The sequence below is a fragment of the Pantherophis guttatus genome, chromosome 1 (assembly GCF_059756535.1).
Source record: "Pantherophis guttatus breed Tessera chromosome 1, ASM5975653v1, whole genome shotgun sequence".
Lineage (NCBI taxonomy): Eukaryota > Metazoa > Chordata > Lepidosauria > Squamata > Colubridae > Pantherophis > Pantherophis guttatus.
Window position 1 is genome coordinate 153,475,496 of NC_142063.1, and position 21,139 is coordinate 153,496,634.

The following is a 21,139-nucleotide window of genomic DNA, read 5'->3' on the forward strand; positions in this document are numbered from 1 at the left end:
CGCGGCATCGTCTCCTCCGCCCAGGCGAAGTCCGTCTTTCTCGCTCGCCCGGTCCAGCCGGCGGAAGCCCCCTAAAAGCGTCTCGGGCCAATCGCGAGCGCTTCTGCCAGACGGCGGGCCAATCAGCTCGGCGAGCTCATGCATATTCATGGCGTTTGGCTGAGTCAAAGCTTTTAGGCGAGTTTGTGTAGAATCCCCCCAGCATCTCATGCCTTAGAGACACTTTTTTTTTTTTTCCAAAGAGCCAAACTCCATTTTCTTATGAATGGAAAGTGAAAAGCCCCGGGCCTCTTAAATTGGGTCCCGAGAACGCGAGGCCGGGAGAGAGACCCCCCCAAAGACGAGAGAAAGAGAGCGAGCGAGAGCGAGCAAGAGCGAGCGAGCGAGCGAGGCAGGGAGAGCGAGAGCGAGCGAGCCACCCGAGTCAGCGGCGAGCAATGACCATGACCACCATGCCAGAGAGCCTAAATAGCCCCGTCTCAGGCAAGGCGGTCTTCATGGAGTTTGGCCCGCCCGGGCAGCAAATGCCTCCGTCGCCCATGGCCCACGGCCACTACTCCATGCACTGTTTACACTCGGCCGGCCACTCGCAGCCGGACAGCTCGTACAGCGCCGCGTCCTCTTTCTCCAGACCGCTGGGCTACCCCTATGTCAACTCGGTCAGCGGCCACTCGGGCAACCCTTACATGAGCTCGGTGCAGTCCTACCCCAACAGCACCAGCTTGGCTCAGACTCGGTTAGAGGAAACAGGTACGTGCCATTTGCCGGCGAGAGGGGAGGGCAGGGCAGGGAAGGGAGGGGGGGGTCGGTAGGGAGGGAGGGGGGGGCAAGGGGAGGGGAGGGGAGAAATCCTAAATGGACACCCCCCCCCCACCCACACCTGAAAAATACGGAGATGGGGAAGGGAAACAAAAAGAAACGCAGCCCAACTGAATTGGGGTGGGGGTGTTGTGTAAGATTTTTCTTTCCTCCCCCCAAGCCCCCTGGTTTCTGCCCCAACTACCCTCAAGGGAACAGCCTCGTTTCCAAGATCTCTGGAGTTTACACACAAAGCCACACCAGGCCCGGCTGGCAAAGGCCCGAAAGCATTTCCTCTGCACTCTTTCCAACTCACCCCCCCCCCAGATGTGCGCCTATTAGGCTCGGCAATTATTTATTGCGTCGCGCTATAAACAATGTATGCAATTAAGGGTAATTAAACCTAAAGTGCCGCCGCCTGTAAAAATAGAAAAACTTTTCCTTTTTTCCCCCCCCTCTTCCCCTTCCCCACGGGCGATGAAACTCCGGGGCTGCCAACAATCCCTTCGCCTCTTGCACAACAGCCGCCTCATCTCCGCCCGACTTCGGGGGCTGCCGGTGGGGCTTCGGGGCTCATTAAAGCGTGACTGATTGGAGGGCGGAGGAGGGAGCCTGACACCGGCTGCTCTCGGGGCCCTTTGGAGGCCAGTGCGGGGCCGGGGCCAAACCTCTGACCCGGACTGACTGAGAGGCTGCGTGGCTGGCGTTGATCCTCGCCTCTCCGCCTAAACCAGCGAGGCGCCCAGGTATCTTCTCTCACGGGCCTCTATTTGTCACTTCTTCCAGGCACCGAGACAGAGAAAAGCACCGTGGTGGAAGGCGGCGAAGTGCGCTTTAACGGCAAAGGGAAAAAAATCCGGAAACCCCGGACGATTTACTCCAGCTTGCAGCTCCAGGCTTTGAACCGGCGCTTCCAACAGACCCAGTACCTGGCTTTGCCGGAAAGAGCCGAGTTGGCCGCCTCCTTGGGCCTCACCCAGACTCAGGTAGGCAGAGACGGGGCCGGTTTCCCCTCCTTCATCCCGGCCCTGGGACGCTCTTCTGTCCCCCCCCAGGAGGCTTCGTGCTTTTCCCATCCGAGCTTCCTTCGGCAAGGAAGTTTCTTGGGGTCCGGTAGAGCTGAAAAAAAAGCTCGGCCAAAGGATTCCCTCCTCTCTATCGCATGTCTGGATGAAGCCATCGCCCCAAATCTGAGAAAGCGCCCTAAAAACACATTAAAATACGTTATTTGCTTTACCTGGTGCTTTTTCTTGTTCTTGAGCTATTGAAGCCTTTGGGCGAGCTTCCCTTCTCCTCTTTCCAAGGCACCTTTGGCTCAAAAGGTCTCTACTCTCCCCAAATAGGATCCAGAGGTTTTAAGTTTCTCAGGGTTCAGAAATTCCCTTTCAGGACGTGGAGAAACCCGGGCCAGAATCGCAAACAACGGGGCTCCCTTTCCAGAAATCCGACCCAAAGGAAAACCACCTACCCTACCATTCGTTCCTATCTCTCTCCCCCCCCAATCCTTTCTGGGTCAAAACCCTCAAACCTCGAAATTTAAAAAAAAAATGGGGAGTTTAATTGACGCGGGACTTTTCTTTGGCCTGGGCCTTTCCCGGTTTAGAAATGAGTGTCCTTGCTGTTTTTGTGGCACAGTTGCTCTCTGTTCCGGCCGCATTCCGAGGTCTTAAACATCCGCGGCACCCCGATTTTTAGCCACGTGTGGACGGGGGAAAGAAAGTTTTTGGCCTTTCCAGATCCTTGGATACCGGGCAAGGGGTAAACACGTTAAAAACGACCTGGTTAGTCTCTGGACAGCAGTTGACTCGCTTTCCCCCATTGAAGTAGGGAAGAAAACTCGGTGTTCGCCTCCAGCTCCCTCGACCTTTCTGTCCGGGGTCGCAGCCAAGCGCTGCCTGGCGCCTTGGGGCCGAGACCGGATTCCTCGGAGCATGATTGGGGGGTGGGGGGGGGGAGAGAAGAGCCATGAAGGAGCTCCTTTCTTGGGCCCGAGGGTGACTTAGGCAGGGAAGGCTTATGACTTTTTGCGGTGTGTTCTGAACGTTTCATCTTCCTGGGACTTGGGGGGATTGCAGGTCAAGATCTGGTTCCAGAACAAGCGCTCCAAATTCAAGAAGCTAATGAAGCAAGGGGGAGCCGCCTTGGAAAGCAGCGCCCTGGCCAACGGGAGGTCGCTGTCGGCCAGCTCTCCGCCCGGGCCGCCAGTCTGGAACACCAGCTCGTCGTCGGGTAAGAGCTCCACGGGAACCCCGGGCACCTACATCCCCAGCTACACGTCTTGGTACCCTTCGGCCCACCAGGAGACTATGCAACAGCCTCAGCTGATGTGAGAAGCGAAGGGTTGGCCGGCTCCGGTTTGTGTTGTTTTGGTTTTTGTTTTGTTTTTTTGCTTTGGCTTTTGTGTTTTTTGTTTTGTTTTTATTTTTTTACTTTTGCAACGTTTGAACCGATAAGCCGATCGCCCCATCGGCTGGAACCACCGAACGAACGAACGAATGAACGAACGAACGAAGAAAAAAAAAATACAAAGGCAACCTTGTTGGTCTGGGGAAATCGCACCGCGGAAGGAAGCCGCCTTCGTCCCCCCCTTAGAAAGCCTGAGCCAGCCGGAGCGTCTCTGAATCGCCGACGGTTTTTGGGTCGCAGCTCCCGAGACAAGCACAGATGCCAGGCGGGGCTGGTTCCCACTGCAGACAGCTGACGCGGCGGCCCCAGATCGTCCCCCCAGCCACGCCGGATGACAGCCTGCCAGCAGCAGCGCGGAATCCGGCCCTCGGCATGGGTGGACCATCAGGACGCCGGCAGCAAAGAACCTGTTTGTCCGAGGAAGGGAGGGGGAGCAGGGTCCTCTCTCTTGTCCGTTTTTCTGTCCTGTCCAAATGACTCTTGGCCATTCCCTTCAAATCATCCTTTCTTTCTGGGCTTCGCCAAGGAACAACCTTTCTTTCCTTCCTTCCTTCCTTCCTTCCTTCCTTCCTTCCTTCCTTCCTTCCTTCCTTCCTTCCTTTTCCTTCTCAGTGTTCGTTGTAGTCCTCTCGGTGTACAATTTTTTTTCCTTTTGTCGAATGGGAAAGGGGATTTTTTAAATTATTATTATTTATTGACTTAAAACTACCACTATGAGAGTCCTAAACATTTTTTTAAAATAAACTTATGGGCGGAATTGTTTTGCAAAAGTGATGCTGTGTTCAGGCCGTTTGTTTCAAAACCAACCGCACACACTGAAGGGACCGTCTCATTATGGCTGCTGTTTGTTTTTCCGCTTTGGGGCATCCCCGCACATTGGATCGAAGGAAGGCCATGGGATTCGGACTGCAAACACATTTGCAGAAACCTAGTCTTACGGCTTTTTAAAGCCGATCGGGTTTTATTTCTCGGATTCATTTTCATGGATCTCAGTTGAAAGGGTAAAGTGGGTTGCCACGGGATCCACAAAATCTGATGATGTGAAAGTGGTTAAGCATGTCATATAATTTTATTTTCATGTTATTTTGTCTATTGCTCAAAAGGGTAAGTAGTTTTGAAAGACACGTGCAGGATGTCATCTCTTTCCAAGGCTGGGAAATTTGTAAACTACGATCTTAAGCACTTTACTTGACATGGAGTTATAGAACTGGATGGCATTTATAACGGATGTATCGCTGGCCTTCCTTTAAGGGGAGGGGGCAAGTTGGCAAAAAACACAACAATTTGCTTTAGAAGGCCGGCTCACGTTAAGTTGGTGATTGCCTTACTTTTCCTGAAGCAATGTAAGTGGGAAGGGGGGGGGGGCACGACGAAAAACTAATTTGTCTTTAGGCTGTTTTAAACCTTTTTGATTCATTTTCCACTCACAGCCTTTTTTGCCTGCCCTCCCCCGCACACATGTTCGAGTTCAAGATCTCAATATATCTCGCTAATTCATAGCATGGTTTAGTTCTTTGGGCTTTTAACAAAAGCTTCTGGTTTCTCTCTTGCTTTCTCTTCTTCCTCCACAGGGCCATTTAATTAGGAATAACTATAAAAATACCTATTTTTAAAAAAAAATAAAATAAAACCCGAAATCTTTAATGAATTTGCTTGGGGCAAAACAGAAGCAAACCAATTATGTGGAGAAATTCTCTCCCACGATACCTGGAAGTCTGCTGTTCTCTCTGAGGTTTATTATGAGTCTGGTTTTATAATGAGAATGGCCTAGCATTGCTTTATTGGGGGTTGGGGGGGGGAGATGGAAAAGAGGATAAGACTCCCTGTTACCCAGAAAGGAATCCCTCTTACCCAGAAAGCACTCCATCACAACAGTAGCTGCAAAAGCATTTTTAAATACAACGCAAAAGCAATTATAAAGATGCCCAATGGAGATGGCAGTGCTTATTCCCAACCCTGATCAAAGCTGGAAGGGCTGGAGTCTTTGAAGATTAGGTTTCCCCACGGTCCAGCATATATATGAGTACCCCAAGGGTGGTGGATCTGGTGCTCTGAATCTGGGTCTGGATTTGGGTGTGGGAAGGAACACCCTGAAGGAATATGTACTTGGTACCCAGAAAAAGAGATCTCACCGGGCTCTAAAGGAAGGGAAGTAACAACAATAATAATAATATTTGATCAGGATAGTATTATTGTTATCCTTAACTTAGCGTCCACAAAACGATGGTTTGTTTGCCTGTCCTCTGCTACCTTGGTCTGCTTGGCGTTTACTCTTCCTAGGAGTCCAGGCCAGGGAAGGGCCACTCACGAATGACCTCCTGAATGATCCTGATCCAGCGGTAGGTCTGAGAGGAGATCTCTTTGCCCCAGCCCTAACGGATTTAATGTTAGCTTCCCCACCCCCACCAGGAGCCGGGACAGATAGCCTTCAGGAGGAAAGCTGGCCTAAAGAACTGTCTCCAGGGGCTGACGGACAAAAATGTTGGGACCGGGAATTTATCAGGATCGCAAATGGAATGAAGAAAGGAAAGTTGTGCGGCCCAGGAATGTTTGGGCCAAGCAAGCAGCCAAAGGCACTCATTCCCGATGCCTCCCGCTCTTTGGGGGCCTAGCACTAGCGCACGAAAGCCATCCAAGCCCCTCTCAAACTGCCTGGTGCCTCTTCTCTTTTCCTGCAGTAACCCAAAGCTCCAACCTCACCCAGTCTGGAAGCGGCTTCAGGGTAAGGCGCAGGTTCCTCGCTTGGAGGATTTTGCAGGCAGGGAAAAGCAACCGATAACTTCTCTCCCACCTATCCAATCCCGCCCCCCCCCCGTGACAGGAACTGCGCCTTGCTAATAAACTCGAGGAGAGTTTGTGTGGGTAACAGGAAGGGCAGCAAGTAAGGCACTCTAGAGAAAGACCTGGGGATTGGAATTTGGGATTTGGTTTCTTTTCTGCTTGCGTGTTTACCAGTGAAGTTTTGTGGGATGGAATGGAACCTAAGGAGAACCGGTTTAGAATAACTTGGAGATCTTTGCCTCTTATATTTTCAGAGTCTTGGCGGATTTCAGGGAACTGAGAATTTCTTTCTTTCCTTCCTTCCTTCCTTCCTTCCTTCCTTCCTTCCTTCCTTCCTTCCTTCCTTCCTTCCTTTCCTTCCTTTCCTTCCTTCCTTCCTTTCCTTCCTTTCCTTCCTTCCACAAGAGCTAAAGCAGAATCTCTCCCAAGGCTGCCTTATGTTCCGTGAAATCTCTGTTCTCAGCTCCGTACAAACCCAAAAGGCCGACAGCCATTCTGCTCCGAGGCAGGGCCTTTCCGTCCCTGGAGCTAAGACAGGGAGGCTTAAAAACCCGCCTTCAAGGTTGGGCCTTGAAGCAAACGAATTCCCCGGGGCGAACCCCGCTGGCAAAGATCACGACGACCTACCGGGCGGGCGGATCGAAGGGAAAGCTCGTCAGATCTCGGCTGGGATCAGAGCTCCCGGCCCCGCACCTCGAACCGGCACGATCGGGAGGGGGGGGTGTCTCGGAGCTGTAGAAAGCCGCCCTTCCCTTGCCTTCCCGGCTGAGATTGCGCATCCACTGGCAAGTTTCTTTCTGGGGTGGGAGAGAAGCCGGAGGAGAGGAGAGGCTAAAGTGGGTGTGGATCGGGCGGGGGTGGGGAGTGGCTTTCCAGGAGGCTGCTCGAGGGAAGGAAGCGGGTGAGAAATTGTATCGATTTTTGTTTTGACACGCACCCATTTTTCAATTCTGGGCGATGAGTGATCGGATGATGGGTAAGCTCCGGCTAATGCACTTCCTTGCGAAGAGAGGAGAGCGCAGGCAAGGCGGAAAAGGCGCAAGAGCGCACGGCTGATCGGGGCTGGGCCTTGCGCTCAGGAGGAGAGGCGACGATGGCCGTGGGAGAGTCCCGGCTCCCGTGTACCTTTGGCGGCGAAGAAAGGAGAATTGTCCGACGGGCTTTTTGCAAGCACGGGGCTGCTTTCCTGGAGGTAAATAGCTGGGATGTGGCTGCGGCAATCCGGGATTGCCAGGGCGACCCTTGCACTAGGAAGGAAGGAAGGGCCTCGAATCGACTCCGATCCAAGCCAGGGGAAAGGGCCCCGCGGTCAAACAAACTCGCCCCGGAAATCCTCTCCAACGCCCCGGCTTTCCTTAATTCAATCAAGTCGAGCTAACCCGTCCAAATGGAGAAATTATTAGTTTTGTCCCGGTGAAGGCGGGCTTGAGTTACGGCGCGTTTTATAAAACCGTACCGTTTGCAAATGCTAATCTCGCCGCCGCAGAGCTCATTAATTCTGCCTTATTCCTGACAAGTAGTTCATCAAATATCTGATTCGAAATTCATCATAATGAGGATATTAATTAAACTCTGAATCATCCGAAGGGGCTTCTATTGAAACAATACCTCATTACAATGATTAAAAATTGATGCCGAGTACTACGCCTTTTCCAACCGCGGTCTCTCCGCAAACAACACAGTCCTACCGGATAAAGCTGTCAATGGTAAAAAAAAAAAAAAAAAAAAACACCGCAATTTAAGAATAGGTAATTTCTCTCCCGCATTGGGGGGGGGGGAGAGAAGCGTCTGCCTCTCATTTCCCAACACTTCTGCAATAGGTTACACACAGCTTAATGATAATCAGAATGACTCCTTTTCTCCTAAAAAAGACCCCAAAGTGCGCGTGCAGCTGCAAAACCCAAGAGGGTCAGCATCATTTCACTGTATTCTCTTCTTGATTACAAGCCGAGCCCATCAAACACAACATAATTACAGTAATTTCAGGTTTATTTATTCTAATGCAGTTTCCCCATCTCTCTGGTAATTATGAGCAATTTTTTCGCCCGGGGAATCTTTTTGCATTAACAAAAGAGATAACGCACTGAAAGCCAAATTTGCTGTGCATTGAGAAAGGAGGAATAAGGGAGGAGAGAAAGGCACAGAGAGAGGGAGAGAGAGAGAGAGAGAGAAAGAGAGAGAAATGAAATCCGTGCGAACTGCCATCTCTCCCCTCTCTATACTGGAGCGCGCCAAATTGCTTGCAGGTGTAAGGCTCATGCTTGTCAAAAGGAAAAGGGGCCTTTCGCATTAGCAAATGCACAATGTTGAAGTAATGAAGACAGACTCCCGCAAAATGGGCAAGCAGATCCCTCTTTAATATGTCCCAAAGCCCCCCCATCAAATCTCATTCCTCTCTCTCTCTCTCTCTCTCTCCCCCTCTTAAAAGACCCTCTCCATAGCTGGAAATACGTCGGCCTCCCCCAGCAAAGGCAGCTGCTTCCTGCATTTTGAAATAGTTGAAATCTAAGGAACCCATCCAAGATGACATCCATCTGCCTTCTTCTAGTTGTCCCACCCTATCTCGCCTCGCGGACACCGAACGGCTTTCTCTAGTTGTCTTCGCTATTGGTTTCTCTCTCTCTCTCTCATTTCTCGGGGGGGGGGAGGGTTGTAGTTGGAGAAAGTTATTTCTCCTGCCCGCGCTCTTTCCCCAAGTCCGCAACTGTCACCATATGTGCGTCTATGTATGCGAGGGTCTATCTCTGTCTCTCGATAGACGTATCACATCATGCGCATGCACAAAGCCACGCGAGTTCCCCTCCCCCCCTTTTAAGCATGGTCAATTAAAGTTACAAGACAAAGCTCTTTAGATCGGCGCAGATCAAAGATGAACGAAAGGGCAATCAAGAAATAAACGGGCTTCCTCGTTCCTAGGCTCGCCTTACATTTCTCCACTATACATCCTGTCCCTCTTTTCTTCCTCCCCATTAAAATCAGGTAGGGCAAAGGCGGGGTCGGCAAATCATTGGTCCCCCAGGTCAGCTGCACTAGCCCCAGAGCTTCACTTAGTCGCACCCTCCTCTCCTCTTCCCCTCTCTTCCTCTACGCCCCCCCACCCCCACACACCTATACCTACAGCTTAGTTCACAGGCGACGCTATTACTGTACAGAACAGCAGAAAACCCCAGATGGGCTTCGTTTGACAGGCTGGACCACTAAGCGATACTAAGACGGGTGTAGGTGTACCCCTCCCCATTTTCCCTCCTTCGCTATAAACTTCCCGAGATCGAACGACGGTAGCCCTCGCTTCCCCAATCTTGCACATCCACGACGCGCGAGCGCGCTCTCACTCAAACATCCACATTTCATTCGCACGCCTGGAATTATCCCCGACATTCGCCAAGGAAGTTTCGACCGAAGAATTAGCAGGCGCGGAACAAACCGTGGTCCTTTTTTCCGTCTTCCTCTCCGTAACGGGAAAATCGAGCGTCAAAATGCACATATGAAAGAGAGGGGAGAAAAGACACTGCCCCACCCCACCCCACCCCATCCCGGGAAGGCGCTTTCCCGCCACCTTTGCTTACCTCTTAGCTGCCAAATGTTCCATATGCAATCCTGACCCGGTTCATTCGCTTTAGCTCAAGGTTCGATGCAGCAAATTGCTGCAGGAAAAGGTTGGGGAGACACTGGAAAATAGAGGGCTGGGTTCGGGGGTGTTGGTGTGAGAAACAGCCCTGCCACCGGAATAAATATCCAGAGAACACCCCGGAAAAAAATGGGCTCGAGGGACCTTGGAAACTGCCGCTGAGCGCAGGAGGGTTTTCGCAGCCCGGCTCTTGCAGAATATCACTGAAATTTTCTGCTATATAGCCTCTGTCTTTATAGCTGATGGGAAAAAAATTGCAGATTATTAGCATAAATGTTTACTCTTCATTACGCTGATGACATTGTGCACTCGAGATCTTGGTAATCTTTGGGAAAATTATGAGTAATTTTTTAAAATTTTAAAGCAGCAGCAGTTACCGTGCAATTCAGGCTAATTCTGCGTAGGCTCCGAACGGATATAATTATCGAGGAGTCAAGATGTTATGCTAAAAACTATGCATTGATATTCCCATTTATTATGTACATACAACTTTGACAATGTTGATGCTTGAAATAGCAGGAAATTGTCTTGCGCAAAAATTACAGTCCATATTAGGACATGTGAAATTGCGAAGAATTATATAGTAATTGCAGGCTTTCAGATGGGAGAGCCAGAATGCTCAAACTAGTGCAAATGTGGATAAAATTACAGATCAGAGCAAAAATTAGGGGAAAAGGGGGTCTGGGATTTTTCAAGTTGGCTATAGGATTCCGGAAGTGTCTAATGCCACATGATTGCTCCAGCTTTAGGGGAGATATTCATACCTCAAATAGCTCTTGGGCCAGAGCGGCTTTAATTGAATTTCTTGGGTGTTCTATCCCCCCCCCACTTTTAATAAGGCTAAATTAGCAAATTGCCTACCGAATGGCATTTTTTTAAACCAGGTCCTCCCCCCACCATGTCCCCACCGCCACCATTTTTCAGGGGAAAATTACTCCCTTTAAGGAAGTTGCATTCCAGGGTGACCTCCGCCGCCGTCCCCCCCCTTCTCGGAAAATGTGTGGGGAGAAATTTAATTACATTGCTTTACCTCTCCCTCTCACTCCTCCTCCCCGTTCCCTGGGGAAGGCCAATGTAAGCAGCAGTCATGGGAGTCTGTTTTGAAGCCGGTATTGTGGCGAGGCAGGGCAGGGGGAACGGGAGGAGATGGCCCCTTCAGTAGCCCCCGGGAAACGGGGTACAGCTAAAGACAACCGGAGATGATGGGTGGGTGAGTGGAGTGGGAATCAGCAGAAAGTCAGGTGGTCCGATCTCTCTAGATCTAGGAAAAAGAAACGTGGTAGCGGGTAGGTGGTTGCGTGGGGTTCGACAAGGCCCAACACATCCCTCTGTTTTCCGAGCCCTACTCCTATCTGCGGGGAAATCGTTTAAAGGTAAATAAACGAAGCCACAACGGAGCGAAAGATTTGAAAGGGAGCCCTTGTGCTAAAGGCATCTCTTTCGCGGGCTGAATTCTACCGGGTTTCTCCCCGATCTCTTTAATTTTAAAAACCAGGCTGGGGAAAAGAGATTCCCTGCATGTGGACACGGAAACATCTATTTTGTATTCTCGGTGTATTTTGGAGTCAGTAACAGCAGGAACAACAACGCGATATAATATAATACAATGCAGTACAGTCCAATACATCGGCAAAGGAAGAATAGACGGTTGGATTCGTAAAAGCCAAGCTGATCCATACGACCCTCTAAGATGGCACGATCTTGACGTGCAAATGCCCACATCTACCTAAATATCATTTTCAGGAGATGAAGGTCGGATCTCTCTTCCAGTCGCAATCTCTCTGCCACCTGGAGCTCCCGAGGGGAACGGCTTACAAACAGGAGATTTTGCTATCCCAGAAGGTATAGGATGATTTCTTCTGAGGCGGATCGGGACCAGGGACCAGACTTGTCTGCAGTCTGATCTCTTGGTCCCAAAGAGAGGAAAAGATCCCTGGCCACCGATACCTATTTGACTCTGTAATTCCTTTGCCCAAGTGCTGATCTCCAACCAATAATAATAATAATAATATCATGAATGTCCCAACTCGACAAATGGGTAAAAATGCCAGTCTAACCATCTGGCTGAATGGGCAACTAACCATAATGTCATACTGCAGTACTGATATTTCCATTGCAAGTATTGAGACGCAAAGCTGTGGCACAGAATGTTTCTCACAAACACACATACCAAATCAAAAATTGCTTTTCTTTACAATTGTCAATCAATGTAGCTTCTTAATATCATGGACATGGGTCTTTAGATCATAAGCTACACAGAATCCTTCCTTCCTTCCCCTCCCTCAAATATACAGCCAAGTGAGTCATTTCCAAAAGCTGTGATCTAGCATTCTTGGGCATCTAGATCTAAAAACGTTAACTTCAGTTAGTTTATCTTCTGACTTAACTCCTTAAGGGTGACCTTAAAAATAAGCCAGCTTTCTCTGGCTTCCAAGGTATTTCATCCATAGAAAACCCCATTGAGGAAGATTAAGCTTTATTTGGGGAGGCGAGGGGGGAGTAGGATTCTAATGCATGGCCAAAATGTCATTGTAAACATCATCTCTTTCCTTCCCTCCTTCTCTCTCAAAACACACTATGCTCTCTCATTTCTAGATATTATTTTAGTATTTTAATTTTCAAACCACCCCATCTTGCAGAAAAGCAGAATAAAATCTCTTGAAATAACTGGGTTTGTCTGATTAAGCCTGATGGAAATCTTTTATTTACTAAATATATCCCTGTTGTGAGATCACAGTCCTGGTAGGATCAGATATCTTTTGCCCAGATCTAGGGAACAAGTAGGGCTCCTGTTATTTTTATATGCCTGTGTGTGCATTGTGGATAGCCAACATGATTGCCAACCGCAGATGACAGATATGGCACAAGAAGTTGTGTGCATTGGGCGCATTGTGTTGTTTCATTGAGCAATGTTTCCAAGTGAGCAGTAATTTAATAAATTATATTTCCCATTCTGAAATGTACAAAGCAGACTTAAACATAATGTTTATTCATCCCCCCCTTCCAATTTACTGGGGTTTTGTCTGTCAGGGTGAATGCACTCTGGGCCTAACTGGTGTAGTAGGTAAGTAATGTAGGATCTTCCATGACTGGAGGCCAGACACACTTCCTAGGCCAAACCACCGCATAAGATGGTTGTTTTGAAGAAACGTTGGACAAGGAAGCCCAATGCAGACTGTCTTGTGTTCCTGTTTGACAAAAAAGCACAATAAAAATGTAAACAATCGTTAATATATAACGCTGACAACATCCAGCCAAGAATAAGTGGAGGGCTTTCGAGGGGGAAGGCCAGTTTTTCGGGCGCACGTGGCTGGCAGCGCTTCGGCCTACGCTCTGACCGGCGCCCTCCCAGCAATTTCGGCCCTTCCTTTGGAAAGAAGTGGCTAAGCGGGCATTCGCCAAATGGGTGCCTTCCGGTCACCCTCTGGACTCTGGAGGGAGGGCTGCGACCCTTGGTTCCTGCGGAGGCCGAAGTTCCTCCGTTTCCCGTCTCCATTTTTCACCAGGCCGCGTTCGCCACAGAGGGAAAAAAAAAAGGGGGGGGGAGCGGAAGGAAGACTCCTCGGAAGGATCACAGGGCCCGTTGTCTCGCAGGGAGCCCGGGCTGTGTGGGAAAGTCTCCTCAGCGCCGCGCCTTAGGCGGCCGAAGAGCTTCGCTCAGGCCCCGCCCTCGGGCTCTCCCGCCTAGGCTCCGGAGCGCCGATTCTCCCACGCTCTCCTCCCCCGCTTGGCTCCGGCGTTCGCTTCCTCCAGATGCCCCTTCCCTCCCTTCCCTCCTTCTCCCTCCGCTCCGCTCCCTCCCGCCGCGTCTCGCCTTCTTCCCGAGGCCTCCTGCCTTCTTTGTTCTTCGCTGGGCCCTTCTGAGATGGGCGCCGTGCGGGCTCGCTTCATGGCAAAACGGGAGTGGGGTGTGATTGTGCGCGCGTTTGGCTTGGCGGAGCGTCATTTTCCCGCCCTCGCCGTCTACATTGGGGTGGGGGGCACGAGATATGGCGCCCTTCGAGCGAAACCGGGCTCTTTAGGGCGCAGGACTTGAGGCGCTGCGCCACTCCTGGAAAATAAAAGGCGGCCTCACTTCGTCTCGAAACTTACTGAAGTGTGGCCATTTTGTCCCCCTTCCTTAAGCTTGGTTTTTTTTCCCCCCCAAGATGGCTCTGAGTAGGTCTGACCTGCTTCGCCCGGGTGGTTTTTAGCCTGATAGTTGGTGGGAACGGTGCTGTTGTGTTTTTTTGGTGGGGTTTTGTTTTATTTTTGTGTGTGTGTAGTGTTGTTTTTTGACAAAACCAACCACGACGGGGCTTCTGATTGGAGCGGAAGGGAACAACACCGCCCACATCCCCGCTTATCTTCCGGAGTTTGTCCGCCTGCTTTGTTCCGCCCCCCACCCTATTTGTCGTGCCAAGGCCGGTTGCGTGATTCCGATTCAGGCAGGCTGTACATTCACCGCCTCCGGCGCGTTATGCCTCTTAATCATCCCCTTTGGCAGCGCAGTCATCTCTTCCCCCCCCCGCCCCACAACCACCTTCCTTTTCCCACCCGCCACCCAGGGATGGCGCGAGCGGACAGCCGAGCGATTTACCCCTGCGTTCCCCCGTGGCGCGCCTGGAGGACAAGGGAGCCTCTGCTGAAAAAGGGCCCCGGGCTGGCAGCCAAGCTTTGGCTCCTTCTCCAGGCTCCTGTCACTTTCCCGGCGTCTGCTTAGGTGCACCCCCACCCCACCCCCACCTTTTCTCTCGTTCGAGGACAGATCTGCCCAAACAGCACCTTCCTAAGATGTTAAGAGAGATACGGGGGTTGCTTAATCTTTCTACTGACGCCGCTCCTGGCATTGCTGGAGGAGGAAGCGGCCCTTTGTCCGGGCAGGAAAGTAAAAATCGTTAGGGGGCTTTTAATCATTTCGGGAGAGGCGAAGTTCCACTTTGGAAAAGATCAGGCAGTAAAAAGGAATTATGGAGAGAGAGAAAGAGAGAGACTTCTACAACAGGGCTCCCAAATTTGCCTTTAAAAAGGAAGAGTCTTCCACCTAATGCTTCCCTTACATCTTGGACTCCAATATTCTTTATCCTGTCTGTTGGCTGGGGATTATGGGAGTCGAAGTTCAATACAAAAAAAGGCACTAGGTAGAGAAAAACAAGTCTCTGCTGGGTGAAATTCTTCCTCCTGCTCCTGTGCATCCACCCCCTCTCAAATCGGTCATGCCCATCATCAGAAAAAGAAAAACATTTTTTTTTCCTCCTAAAAACTGAAGCAACACAGCCTGGGATAGTTGTGGGAACTGGAACACCAGTTACGGGCTTTCAGAATGACTACAAAAGCAACAGAGAAACAGGAAATTTATTGACATACCGGTAGCTAGTTCACATATTTTAAGGTCAGTGATCAGATTTGTCACTGAAACCCATCAGATAGGCTATTTGCCAACAGCCCGGCAAGTAATTTTATATGCAAGTATGGACTTCATTCTTAACAGTTATTTGAAATATTTAGAAATAAATACCAAACACATGCCCAAAGGGTCAACTTGTACTATAAAATGTGAGCAAAGGGATAATAATCATCATAAAGAAATGACGCTTCCTGAAGAAGCATCTTCCCCAGTAGACCCCAGCATAACCCAGGTGCAGCTGATGGAGCCTTACTTTGCATGGCACGGTAAAATACTTCTAAGACACTGAACCCTGGGACCTTAAAAAGATTTGCATTTGATTTGAGGGCTCCGATTGGGCAGGCAGCAACCTGTATGGTGAAGGGAAGGCAGTGAGAGCATCCCTTGGCCTCTCCTGCCAAATACTGAGCCAAAATAACCTGTTTGGCATTAATCTTCTAATGCTCCAGCATCCAACAAACTGAGAGATTCATTGTGGCATAAACTGTTAACAATTTATGAACCTTTGGGGGTGGAAGGTGGGGAGGACAAATACTATATACCGCGTTGCCTTTAAAGCCTGTGTATAGTAGCAATGTGCTCGATTTGGAATACAAGTGCAGTGAGTAGTGTAGAAGATTGTCACCCTCATCTAAGGAAAGCCTGTGACTTGAGAGGAAAATATAAATAACCAGCTAGGAAGCCAAAACGAGGCAACCGTGGAGTTGAAATGCCTTTTCACAGATCTGCACCCTGTGTCTCTTGGGTGTGCCTCCGGTTAAGAGGAGGTGTCCCATTTCGTTCATCAAGAAAACCTCCTGCAAAAGCCAGCAGCCGCCTCGAAGCGCCCAAACAGGCCAAGCCGAAGGTATGCGGGGACTCCCTTCTCTCCGCTGCTGCTGGGGCCTGCTGATCACGAGGGAGACCGGGTCGCCTGCAGCTTCAGGAGCCGCCGTCACGCTGCCGGGATTGTAGCGCGGGAAGCCGCCAGGAGCCTGTCCGGCTTGCTTCCACGTCTAGTGGCGCCAGATCGCAGTGGGGTGGGGCCGAGTCTAGGCGAGCGAGAAGGCGCGTTGAGTGATTCAGGCTGGGCTGCCGAGGGAAGGCTGTCGCGGTCCTCCTGCCTCGGGGCGGGCGTGTGTGTGTATGTGTGTGTCTTTGTGTATGTGTGTGTGTGTGTGGACGGGACAATGCTGCTGGCAGTCTTGGCGCGACCCCGGCTGAGCTCCCCTGAATTTGTGCCCTCGCGGCTCTTGAACTACCCTTAAAGAATGCCCGACGCCGCCGTTCAACAAGTGCAGCGTTGGAGAAGCCAGAAGGCCGCCCAGAATCAGCCCTTCGGAGTCAGAATGGAGAGCATAGAGAGAATAGACAAAGTGCGCCTTTCTGCCTGAAGGGACGATTAGTTCCACGGAAGGAGCTAATTGGCGAGTAGCAGGAAGAACTGGATTTCGTTCTGGGAAACAGGCGCCTCCAAACTTCAAGCAGGCTCGAGGGGCTTCTCACTCAGCGCAGAGAGTCGGCCCGAATGTTGCAGGCGTCAGAAGACAGAAAAACGACCGATCGAGCCAAGTACGGTGCAAACAATAATTTATTTAAATAATCTCTTCATATTGTAAAAGTAACATTGAGCGATTTTTTTTTTGTTTGGTTTTTGTAATAAATAACCAAGAACATACATTTTTTTTTTAAAAAAAAAACGTTTTTAAAGGTTTTTTCAACCATGAATTGGGAAAATTCATTAGCTTGTACTTTGTGGTAGTGAAGATGAAAGGAATAAAACAGAATACACAAAAGAACGTATGGAAGCTGCCCGGAGATAAAAAGAGGGAAAACAGATGTCATAAAAAAAAATTATTGGTTCACAAAACATGAACAAATGTAGCCTGTCCAATAAAACTGCCCCTCCTCTTTTTAGGTAAAGAGGTTGGGAAGAATTAGCACAAACAACTCTATTACAAACATATATATATATGTATGTATATATTTATATCTTTTTCTTGCGAAGAAAAAGTCCTGCAAACATTTAAAAAAAGATAATTTAAACACAGCTGGGTTTCTTTTTTTTTCCATTTTAAATATCTACATATAAAAATTATTTATCTTTCCCCCCCCAACATCAAAATGAGGTCATCAGCAAAGGCACCTATAAAAACGTATAAAAAAATAAACAAAATTAAATAAGAAATTTTGCACTAGCGATTCGATGAAAAATGGGAGAAAAGTGGGTTCTGTGCTCCCCGCGTGCACAGTTTTTAAAGTCTTTATTTGCTGCAGACTAGGCGGGATTCGTAGAAGGTAAAAAGCTGGTAGGGAAAATAAAAAGATTGATATAAAACAGATTAGGACGAGGTGATTGGGGCGGGTGGTCAGAAAACCCTGAAGGAGAAAAACAATCATTGAGAGTTGTTTTTTTTCTTTTTGACCAGGGTGTGACCACTGCTTTGCCCGGATTTCACGCTTGTCAACAAGAATGTTGTCAGCGACTTCGGAGTCACCGATCGGGTGAACCACATTCTGAGCTGAGGTGTGTTTTTTAGGGGGGGGAGGGAAACTAGATTCTGATTGAGTTCGAAACTTCAGGGATTATTGGCTGAAGTCTCAAGGCGCTTGTCCCGTTTTGGCACCACCAAGTCGGGCGGGCGCCGCGGCTGAGATGCTTTCGGGTGGGGAAGGAATTGTGGACCGTTTCCCAAAGCATCGGGGGAGGGGGGAAAGATACACCTCTGCCCACCGGAAAGAGGGGGAAAAAAATCTTCCTTCTCCACCCTGGATGGTCCCTTGGAGAGTAGATTGGGTGCCCGGACTGGGGTTAGAAAATAGTCCCTGCGCTGACAGCCGCGCCATGATGATGGGCGTGATGAAGATGGGGATGATGCTGGTGAGACTGCCCTTGCTGCAGGATCGGGGAGGCTCCTGGCAGGTGGGAAGCTGCGGCGCTGGACGCCTGGTGATACCACGAGTAGTTACCCAGGAAAGCAGCGGCTCCGCTAGGAGTGCCGGGGCTCGAACCTGCGCTACTCCCGCTGCCGCCACCGCCGCCGCCGTTACTCATTCGCTGCGGGTGGGGAGCAAAGTCCCAGGTGAGGGTGGCTGAAGCAGGAGGCGAGGCGCAAGGAGGAGAGGAGCTGCCGACCCGTTGCTGATCCCCCGGGATTTCACCGCTTTTCCACATCTTCTTGAACTTGGATCTGCGGTTCTGGAACCAGATCTTCACCTTGCCAAAGAGAAGAAAGAGAGAGAGAAAAAGGCGGAGATGAATGGGAGGCAGTAACAGCCCAGCCCTTTCCCATCCAAAATACACATAAAACAGAAATACCCCAAAACAATCGCCCTTCTCCCCTCCAGTTCACTCAGCCTTCTGTCTTCTACAAATTCTCCCATCCTGCCGGTCCTGCTCTGAGTATTCAAGGGATGGTCCCCAGTTGCTTTTTTTGCTAGCGGCTCTCACTGCTGAGGCCCATTAGATTTGTTGTTTGCTTATGCCAGGCTGGAAGTTTGGTAATCTCCGAGATTTGTGGCTAAGAGGAGAAGCCTGGTCCCCAAAACAGACTTTTGGGAAACTCACAGCTCAGGTGGGGGCAGTTGGAAGAGGTTTCAACAGGGCAAGGAGCTTGATGGAAGAAAGCCTGATCAGGAAATGTCTCCTATTGTTTTGTGAGGTCTTCAGCCGAAAACTAGGCTTGGCGAATTCTTTGCCCAGTGAAGGGGCAGTGCTGCTGGGACATTCCCCCAGAAATACCTGGGGCCGCCAATATAGAGAATCTGCTATAAGGATAAGGCAGTTTGAAGAATGTGCCCGCCTCTCCAGCATCTTCCACGGGCATCAATTGAGATTGTGTCCAAGAACCTACTTTTCTTGCCAAGTCTCTCTGTGGCATACCTTTCTTTCTGGGGCATACTTTTCTTTCTGGGTTTTTATTCCTGTCTGACTTCCCTAATCATGGGATTTAATTGAAAATGTTATGGGACTCGATCCAACTATGAGTGGATAGAGCAGGAAAGGAGACAACCAGACTATCTGGACTGAAAGAAAATATAAGGGTCACATTTAATTTCAAATAAGAATTGATGAAAGATTCTGGCATTAGGTTTCCCTGATATTTGAATTCTGCCACTTTCCCCCCTTTCGAATACTATAGTACAGACTCTAGCAAAGACTCGCTAAAGGAGGCGCTAAATCCGCTGAAGCACTGGGTTCTTAGGAAAACAGGATCTGGCCAAGCCTCATTGTTTCCAGGCAATGACTTCTATGGGACCCAAAAGATAGCACCTGAATCAGAAACCTATCCTGGAGAAGAGACAAAGAAAACCTTCCCTACATTTGTGGAAGGTTATCTAGGGCTGAGGAGGAAACTTTTCCCATTTTCACAAAAGGTGAGAAAATATCATTGGCACAAAATAAGCATCTCTGCCTGGAGCCATGGCAAGGCTTCTAGGAGCAGCTTCTGCTCAGCTGAATAATGTGGCAGGGCTGTGATCCTGAACCAGTCTGCACAAAGAGGGAGATGGAAGATCCCACCTGCTGCCCTTAGCATTGTCTTCAACTAACACTCCTAATCTGTTTGTTGAATTTGATTGGCACAATACATTGGACCATACATTGACCAAATTAGCTGGATTTGAGTAAACTGCACTCACATACACTAACCAAGATCAAAAATGGCATCAAACTTGGCATGCAGCGTAGGTATTTCACTGATCTGGTTAAAGAAACCGCTCCCCGACACTCTTCTGATGTCTTCTTACCTGAGTTTGGGTGAGGCCTAGTGAAGCTGCCAACTCAGCTCTCTCGGGCAGTGCCAGATATTGGGTCTTCTGGAAGCGTCTCTGTAAGGCTGCCAACTGAAAACTGGAATAGATGGTTCTCGGCTTTCGCACTTTCTTTGGCTTCCCATTAACTATTCGGATCTCCGGCTCGACCTCTTCTTTTTCTGTGGCAAGAAAGGAAAATGGGTGAATAATCTGGTTCCAGCACTATACGCCCCCCCTCCCCTTTTTATTTTGGATGAGCTGTGGAGCCTCAGCTACAATGCCTTGCACTGCAAGGATGGGTTAAAAGATCCCGGTGCCACAATGCCACCCAGGAACAATTTGAGCGCACGCTCTCTCCTCCCCCTTCCCCCTTCCGAATTCAATAATTCAGCCTTAACAAATCAGAAGGAAAAAAAAAAGGGGGGGGGGAGAACGTCCCACTTTGTTACGAACTTTCCCCCCTGACCTCTTGTGCCCAAGAGTCTTACCGGGTTCATTGTTGATTGGGGGCGACCTTGTGCCATAGGTTGCATAGGAGCTGTAGGAGGTGGAGTATCCCAGATCGTAACTCCCGGCTTTGGTGGAGTAGGGCACTGCGCCGATGCCATTCGGGTGGTACTGGTAAGAGCCCATCTGGGCGTAGGGCGACCCACTGCTTCCGTTGCTGCCTGTGCCTCCTCCAGCTCCACCGCTGTGCTGTTGCTGGTTGGTATAGTAGCTGCTGTCCGTGGCGGTCGACACAGGCAGAGTGGGAGATTCCTGGGGCTTATGCAAGCTGTGGTGCTGCTGCTGGTAACTGCTGGAGGTAATCTGGTTTGAATGCATATCTGAAACAAGGCTGTCAAAGACTCCAGTCATCCTGGTCCTCTATCCCCGCCCCTCTCCCTCCCTCCCTCCCTCCCTCCGTCGCTCGCTCGCTCCCTCCCACCCTCCCTCGCTCGCTCCGAGAGTAGAGGACCGCGAGCAACAGGGAGGGAAACTAACTCGGAGTTTCCTTTCTGCAACAGGCCGGAGACGCAAAGCCTTGCCCTCTTTCGCTGAGAGGTCCAAGGGAAAAAAAGAAAAAAGGAAAAAGGAAAAAAAAAAAGAGGAGAGATCACTGGAGATCCCTAGGGCTGGCCGCCACCGCCACCGCCACCGCAAGAGTTGCGGGAGAAAGAGGGCAGAAAGTTGCCATCGCCGTCCGGCTCCTTTCCAACTTTGCGCTTCTTTCAAAGGCAGAGGCAGATCCCACCCCCGGGGGGAAGAAGCAAGTCGCAGCGATGCTCAGCCCGGGCTTCCCAGCAGCGCCTTTACGATTGTCTGCGGCTCGTGGATGCTGCCAGGTGGGCATTTAACACCAGTCACGTGAGCGCGGGCTACGTCACCTAGCAACAGCCAATCCGGGCCTCCCTTCTCGTTGTCTT

At 50.1% G+C, this 21,139-nt stretch overlaps 2 protein-coding genes and 2 long non-coding RNA genes across 7 annotated transcripts in view; 1 reads left to right on the top strand and 3 right to left on the bottom strand.

Moving 5' to 3' along the window:
• The window catches only part of LOC117671518 (uncharacterized), a 103,488-nt gene extending 93,568 nt beyond the window's left edge, over positions 1-9,920 (bottom strand). For 3 of the 4 annotated variants that reach the window (XR_004592924.3, XR_004592922.3, XR_004592923.3), the window contains exon 1: positions 9,552-9,835. This is a non-coding gene — a long non-coding RNA (uncharacterized LOC117671518). Of the gene's footprint in view, positions 1-9,551 lie in introns of all 4 variants that reach the window. The other variant, XR_004592925.3, reaches the window with a different exon arrangement.
• On the top strand, positions 238-3,978 carry DLX1 (distal-less homeobox 1). Its single transcript, XM_034427388.2, has 3 exons — positions 238-750; positions 1,585-1,784; positions 2,874-3,978. The coding sequence occupies exons 1-3, from the start codon at positions 438-440 to the stop codon at positions 3,126-3,128; spliced, it is 768 nt and encodes a 255-aa protein (XP_034283279.1). The 5' UTR covers positions 238-437; the 3' UTR covers positions 3,129-3,978.
• Positions 9,921-11,377: 1,457 nt separating the features above from the next.
• On the bottom strand, positions 11,378-13,817 carry LOC148116595 (uncharacterized). Its single transcript, XR_015733681.1, has 3 exons — positions 13,783-13,817; positions 13,428-13,664; positions 11,378-12,801 (listed from the first exon to the last, which is right to left on the bottom strand). It is a non-coding gene; the product is annotated as an uncharacterized LOC148116595 (long non-coding RNA).
• Positions 13,818-16,551: 2,734 nt separating this feature from the next.
• Positions 16,552-21,068, bottom strand: DLX2 (distal-less homeobox 2). The gene is made up of 3 exons (XM_034427423.3): positions 20,222-21,068; positions 19,728-19,912; positions 16,552-18,195 (listed from the first exon to the last, which is right to left on the bottom strand). Exons 1-3 carry the CDS (start codon positions 20,589-20,591, stop codon positions 17,791-17,793), a joined length of 960 nt encoding a protein of 319 aa, XP_034283314.2. The 5' UTR covers positions 20,592-21,068; the 3' UTR covers positions 16,552-17,790.
• Between the last annotated feature and the right edge of the window lie 71 nt (positions 21,069-21,139).